Genomic DNA, 7,414 nt, shown 5'->3' with positions numbered 1-7,414 from the left:
CCTCATCTTCACTTAGATGTTAATATAAAATAAGATCAACCCTCAGAATAGGTTTCATTAGAGACCAAGGAATGACTCATGAAGAATGTGAAGAGATCTTATTCTTTTGAATGAGGATTGGATCGGACGAAAGTCAGATAAATTATATTGAGGAATAAGTTTCGACTGGGTCTCCTCATCTTCACTTAAATGGTAATGTAAAAGAAGTTCAACCCTCGGAATATGTTTCCTTAGTGACGAAGGAATGACTTATGAAGAAAATGAAGAGGGTTTATCGTTTTGGATGAAGATTTTTCTAGATAATAATAACGTTGTTCTTCATAAATTACTCCTAGACATGTAGACACGGATGAATAACATATCAACTGGCTATGATTAATTTTATACTGTAAAGGATTTTGTGTTTATTATTATTCAATGAAACATTACAATGATACTTTGTTTAAAGATTATTATCATTTTTATCCTTTTCTCACTCTCAATATTAGGTTTAAAAAGGGGCTCTATTCATTTCTAATCAAATATTTGAAGAACTGTTGGAATCCTCATCATCACTTTCCTGATACAATTTATCTTATTAAATTAGACAATTGTACACATATTGTGTAAATCAAATATAACGACAAATTATCTATAATCTTTCATATTATTATAATATTTAAACAAGTAATCGAATGAAATTAAATTATGAAAATATTGAATTACCAAACTTACACGCTAAGAAAAGTAAGCACTACACTTTAATGCCTTGCCAATACTACAGCATTCTGGAACGAAGCATTGAACATAATATTGATGGAGTTCAATACAAAGACTATCTATGTAGAAACCTTTCACCAATGAGAATAATAATAAAAAATCTTACGTTTTTGACACATATTTAGGAGTATATAATTATAATAATCTTAAATTGTGGTAAGTTAATAAATCTAAACATTATATACAAAATAAAAGTATAAACATAAATCAGTGATCTACATATATATATTTATATAGGTGAATTACACCATTATTTACAATGGATAAGAAAATAATTTTAAGTGTTTATGTCATATTAATCTTATTTACAATTGTCAAGGAACATAATTTAACATTAATGAATGCGGAAATAATGGCCACATCGTGAGTATTTAGTGTAATCCGTTATTTATTTATTGAACATTGATGTGAAGAGCCTAAATCCTCACGAGGGTACTATTTAAATATGATGACAAGTCATTTAGTAATTCAGAAAAGGACTCCCGACTCAATAACTTGCGAAATATTTTAAGCGAAATTCATATTTTCGAATATAAGTTTACTGAAGTTATAATATCACCTCTAATTTATTAACATATATATTACTCATGAATTCCCATGAACTATTTATGTAGGTAATAGTTCAATATGATTTGCGGCTTTGCTTATAAAAATATCTAGAAAGGAGTACCAAAATAAATTCATAGTCGGAAACGAGGATGAAGCGTTTATAATTACATAAATAGTACAACCTTATATATGGATTCAGTGTCATGATTATGAGTTATGTATATCAATGACACTTAAGGCCTCGCATCAATTAAAGAGTTTTCTAAGAATATTAGGAGACGAAATAGAGTAGAATTTGGAAGGAGTTTGAATGAAAGAGCTCCAGATGAAGGATGATAAATATCTTTGTTCCTCACTATACATTTCATTTTACTAATATATTCATCTTTATTAAACATATACTCATTTCTTAGGGAAGTATTCAATGATTTCATAAGATTTCGAGCGATGTAGGTGTACTTAACCTATGGATAAGAAAGTATCAAAGTTTGACATTAAAGGGGATCTGTACAATGAATGATACTTCCATTAAATTAGATGCCCTCCACCAAGTCAGGCACCAAAACATTTTCTAAAAAGAGATGAGATCCCAAACATCATAGATATCCTAATGGCATAAACACAAATCCGGATGCTCATAGAAAAAAATCCATCTAAACCATCCTTCTTGCCTTAATTAATTTGATGTATATATCACTATTTTGACTAAAGTTAATGACACGAACTGTTTTCACAAAAAAGTGCTAAATCATTTTATTTATTCTTCATTTAACTCTTGAAGTGGTTTCAATGTGGGAAGTTTTGTGGCCTTATTATTCTCTCGTGTTTAGATATTGTTGATATATTAATATTATCAATCGATGAAGACAAAATAGTTTATAATTCAGAAATGCTTGGAAATTTACAGAAAAAATTAATTAATAAAATAACATTATTTCCTTCCATTGCTCAGTAAATCAGAGGGCACTGATTAAAATAGTATATATATTTTAATTAAAAATGTGAAAACCAATTGATGAGTTTTTCTAACAAAATAATTCATGTAGGTTCTTATAGCTCCAGAAACGTTTCTGTTAATATATATATATATTTTTTTTTTTTGGTCTTTAGGGTCGTGGTAGCCTTTAAATAGCATTTTTAGCACTTTACTAGTAGACCCTCATGTGTGTATTTTGTATATTAGACAGGTCTTTGATGCTCAAGGAAGCGGTGGTGGAAGAATTTAACCTGACTCAGGAAACAGCAGCTCCCAGCCCGTGGGCAAGGGTGCATTCTAGCATATTAGAAAGGGTTGTTGGTACATAGAAATACGGCAGTGGTATTTTGGTAGAGCATTTCACTTGTATAGCCTGAAGGCCGGGGAGTATTTTTGATATTAAGAGGCTTTCTTGGTGCTCAGGAAAGCGGCGGCAGAGAAATTTAAGTTCACCTGCATAATCCGAGGGTGAAGGTGTACTCTAGCATATTGGAAGGGATTCTTAGTGCTTACAAATGGAGTGGTGTTTTGGGATATTAAGAGGGTTCCTTGGTGCTCAGGGAAGGGGCGGTGTAGAAATTTAACTTGCCTCGGCCACAGCAGTTTACCTACACACCCCATGGGCTGGGAGTTTAAACTACCTTGAGGGACATTAGTTCACCTGTACAATCTGAGGGCCGGGGTGTATTTTTTATATTAAGTGGTTTTCTTGATGCCCAGGAAAGCAAAAGTGGAGAAATTTAACTTGACTCGGGTACAATAGTTCACCTGCATAACCTGTGGGCGGGGTTGTATTCTAGCATATTGGAAGAGATTCTTGGTGCTTAGAAAGGGGGGTTGTGGTGCAGTTTAAACTGCCTAGAGGCATTGTAATTCACCCCTGTACAGCATGAGGGCCGGGATGTATTTTGAGATATAAGAAAGGTTGTTCCTTCGTGTTTAGAACCACTATGGTGGTACAGTTAAAGCCACTCAAAGAAAATTTAATATTTCGCAAAAAAATTTGAAAAATTAAATAATAAATTTTGTAGGAGAAAACAAAAATTACTTGTTTGGGCGGGGGGGGGGCTACAACCCCTTATAGACACCCCTTTTATCACGAATGATCAATTATGCGAGAATGGGACCTATGAGAGTAAAGAGTATTCCAGCGAGTAACGAGTATAGCTCGTAATTCTAGATTTTTTTTTATTAACTTGAAAATACTTGAGCAGAAATAGTCATTTTTCTGTACATGACTAGAAATATTTATAGTTGTATATTTACAACACCTTCAAAGGTGTAAATCAGAATCATTTGTTGCGCTGACAGGTAGTTTAATTGGGGTTATGCCCGGTTCAGGTACAGCGTTTCTATCGATCTCGGTACTTTTATTTCAACAGTTTCGGTCTTGGTTCAGCTTTATCAGTTTTGGTTTCGGTCTTCGGTCTCGGTTCTTTTTTTATACAGGCTCAGTTTGGTAACAGGGACTTGGGACAAGAGGCGTCGGTAGAAAATTGCGTCCCAGGAAATGATAGTAGATAGAACCAGGGCAGCAGCTACCTTATACAAAGAGTCCATAGTCCCCCAAGTTCCAGTAGGGCCCCATAAACTTAGGTTGCTTAAGACAATGGTTTTCAAAGTGGGGACCATAGTATACATGTATCGTCATATCTAAAAACATATTAGTGTAGGGGGACCTTGGTAGAGTACAAGTTTGTGAAACCCTGCCTTAAGAAACAGTATAATTAACATATTATAGGGCCCTGACAAGCTTAGTAGCGGGCCTATATTTAAAGCTAATTTATTTTTTATAATACAAATTGTATTTTCTGCATATATTCTATATAGGAACAAAAGCACAAGAACCGAGAACGATAAGTAATATATTGTGGTCTTGCTTCGACTTTGTCGATTACTGTTCTAACGGTTCAAGGATTGGAACCGCTAGACCGATAAGGGAACAGCCTTGCATGTAATATGTAAATATTAAGCAACTGTGATTTAAGGATGTGTTTATATGCTACAAAATGTACCATGATAGAATTGATTCAAATATGATTATTATCAGCGTTGCAGATATCAAACGTATGTAATAGCTAAAAACGAACATCTCTCTATTGTTCATAATTTATGGAACTACGGAAGTATTTTCCATTGTAATACCTTAATCTAATTTTTATTTCCTAGTTCAACTCAGAGACTACTTAGTCAATTTCATTTTACCTCTCATTAAGCTAAGAGCAACCCGAGTCGACAATCATGATCGAGCGGATCACATTAATCCTAACATCTTTTTTCTTATATACCACTTTTGCAATCAGCGGGGACTTTCCACGGGATCGCAATGAGATTTCCTCCATGAGTGTTATGTTTAACTGTGTAGATGAATCCAATGGAGATTTGGAGGTCGTTAACAGTTGTATGAATTGCTTTTTTTCTGGCTCAAACAATGAGTCTGTGACAAGTCTCATGGATTGCGTAGAAGTTTATTTTCAAAAGGGATCAAGTTGCACGGATAACCTTCCATCTGACATCACCCCATCCTTTATTTACAACATATCTCTCTGCCTGGATCAAGGACTCTACAACCGATTAGTGTATGACTGCCTATCTCGTATCAACTTTGATGAGAGTCAGGAAAATCCACAGTTGGATAGGATTCGAAAAGTATTCAATTGTATAGGTGAGCGTTTTTCTTATTTTGAGTCAACGTCAGTTGGGTTCCGATGGGTGGATGATGCGGATTTCGGAAGTGGGAGTATGGATGAGGATAAAGATAATGAACCTGCATTCGTTAATGAATTTTATTCAAATTACAATCCAGCGTATTTTCAAGGGCTTTCTGAGGGATCTTATGAGGATGTTCGGGATGCATTTCGATTCTTTGAGACTGAGATTCATTGTAATATATCTGACATCAATGTTCAAGGATGTCTTCGATGTTTTAGCTCCATTTTTAATGACGAGAATAAAATGATGAATGACAAAATCACGTCAATTATGAATGTTTATAGATGTTCCTCACAGTATTTGAGGCAAGAATATGTTCGATGCTTTGAGAGAAATACCATTAGATCCATTTTAAGTGTAAAAGGAGCAACGGAGAAGGAAATGTTGAGTATACACTATTATATGTGGTTTGTCAACACAAAAACAAACTATAAATTATTTTTCTCATCATTAAGTTGTGCTACATTTAGTTTTATGTGGCTACATATTTAGGGCTAAAGTCCCGTCCATTTCCAGGGGCGTGCACAGGGCCTGGGCTGGAGGCTCTGTAGCTCCGTCTCAAATCGAGAAATTTTTTATAACTAGAATTTCTTTTTTTGGTAATTTCATTTTTATTCAATTCCTAAAAATTGACTTTTTCAAATGTTTATTCCAAAAAAATTAATTTTTTTCTGAAATTTTTTGAATCTTTCTTTTTTTATTAGTTGAAATTTTCGTAAACAGCTATTGATTCTTGAAATTTTTTTGTAAACAGCTATGGATTTTGAATTTTTTTTCAAAAAATGTCATATAAGTAAGTTTATTACAAAATATTTAGTTTTTTCTAAATAACTATAGATTTTTGAGATTTTCTTCAAAAAAATTTAATTTTTTATAGAAAGCTATAGATTTTAAAGTTTTGTTTTTTTTCAATTTACAATTGAATATTAGAAAATTTTACATATAATTTTTTTTGTTAAAGGCAATGTATTTTTGTTTTGTTTTTTCCAATAATTTAATTTTCTGAAAATAATTATTGATTTTTGAATTTTTTTTTTTTTAAATTTAAAATTTGATTTTTTTTTGTGAATATATAGTTATTCAAGTAAACATAAAAATCCAAAATGTTGTCATTGTATTAGAATTTCTTTACCCCTGCAGACGCCCCTGGAACATGTTTTCTTTTCATGGTTTTTGTGAGAGCTCATCACATATTTGAAACAATCATAATTTGATCTTAATTATTTTTGTTATTTGATACATTTCAGCGAACTGATTGGATGTTTTCGAAGCATTTTGGATGGGGTACTAGCTGCTCAGTGTATAGATGGAGGACAAGTCAACCTCGAAAATCAAAAGGATCTTATTAAGTCATTTTATGAAGTTAATGAATGTGTTTTGAACAAGTACAAGAGTCTTGTGAATAAAAACTTTCCTTATATTCTACAAACCAGTATGAAAGACTTTTTGGACTTTATTAGTTTTACAACTAAAAGACCGCGATTGGACTTTATTTACGGATAGAGTAGTAGAATATGTTGCTAGGTATATTACAAAATGAGATTAAAAATTTGCACCCTTATACTAGAGATGTTAACATATCGAAAATCAGGATATCAACGCTAAACAGAAATTATAATTAATAAAAATCTGACAAAAAAGAAAAAAAAGCTTACATTTTATAAGCTCAATGTATCCATACTTATTTAGACTGTAAAAAAAGAAAAGCTCACAAATCCTGGAGTCTTAAAAAAAACCCACTCCCATGTTCCTCGTAGGTATAAAACGTTCTTAAATGTCATCTCTTGGGACTCCAATGAATGTTATTGCCAAAAAGTGTCAAGTAAGCCATGCAACAGTATCCAGGGCCATACGCATTCACCTTAAGAAGAAATAAAACCCCTTCTACAGTAAACATATCCAAAAAGACAAAATGAAGGCACCTGCGGCTACCCACGGAAGAAAATTGCTGAAGGATTTGAAGTCCCACGGTAACCAAATCATCTTTTATTCGGATGGGAAACAATGGACTGTTGACAGATCAGACGACATCCAGAATGACAGATGGTTGACCACAGAGAGAGCTAATGCCCCCCACACGTATTTAAAACCAAGTTTCCGGCCAGCTTCATGAACATTGTGGTCATACGTAGCAACAACAGTGTTATATCCTCCCCCTCCCATCTTCTATGAGCCAAAGGATAGGATGGGTACACTAACAAGACCTGTGAACTCCTGTCTGAAGAATAAGTGATACTTTAGATGAAGGCTAATGCCAATGGTGTCGATTTCCTGTTCCGACAAGACTCGGTCCCTTCCGACAAGGCCTGTTACACAAAAAAAAAAAAATAAATGTTTTAATAAAGGAATGTGTCATTTGGATTCCCCCGCACCTGGTCCTCTAACTTCCCCCATTTGAATCCCATGGATTACTTCTTT

The 7,414-nt window shown here is 33.5% G+C and overlaps 1 protein-coding gene across 2 annotated transcripts; it reads left to right on the top strand.

The window, feature by feature from the left end:
* Window positions 1–4,499: 4,499 nt before the first annotated feature.
* On the top strand, window positions 4,500–6,628 carry LOC121124693 (uncharacterized). Of its 2 annotated transcripts, XM_040719873.2 has the most exons (3): window positions 4,500–4,949; window positions 5,103–5,379; window positions 6,244–6,628. In XM_040719873.2, exons 1-3 carry the CDS (start codon window positions 4,526–4,528, stop codon window positions 6,497–6,499), a joined length of 957 nt encoding a protein of 318 aa, XP_040575807.1. In that variant the 5' UTR covers window positions 4,500–4,525; the 3' UTR covers window positions 6,500–6,628. The 2 variants fall into 2 exon arrangements, with proteins under 2 accessions (XP_040575807.1, XP_040575806.1); XM_040719872.2 differs by having other exon boundaries at window positions 4,500–5,379.
* Window positions 6,629–7,414: the final 786 nt, after the last annotated feature.

The sequence above is a fragment of the Lepeophtheirus salmonis genome, chromosome 9 (assembly GCF_016086655.4).
Source record: "Lepeophtheirus salmonis chromosome 9, UVic_Lsal_1.4, whole genome shotgun sequence".
Taxonomy (NCBI): Eukaryota; Metazoa; Arthropoda; class Copepoda; order Siphonostomatoida; family Caligidae; genus Lepeophtheirus; species Lepeophtheirus salmonis.
Note: the sequence above shows the minus strand (reverse complement) of the source record. Positions and strands in the feature narration are given on the sequence as shown.

Coding starts and splice junctions, on each gene's coding strand:
- LOC121124693 (XM_040719872.2), top strand. CDS start 4,526: ATGATCGAGCGGATCACATTAATCCTAACATCTTTTTTCTTATATACC. Junction 5,380..6,243: donor GGAGCAACGGAGAAGGAAAT/GTTGAGTATACA, acceptor GATACATTTCAG/CGAACTGATTGGATGTTTTC.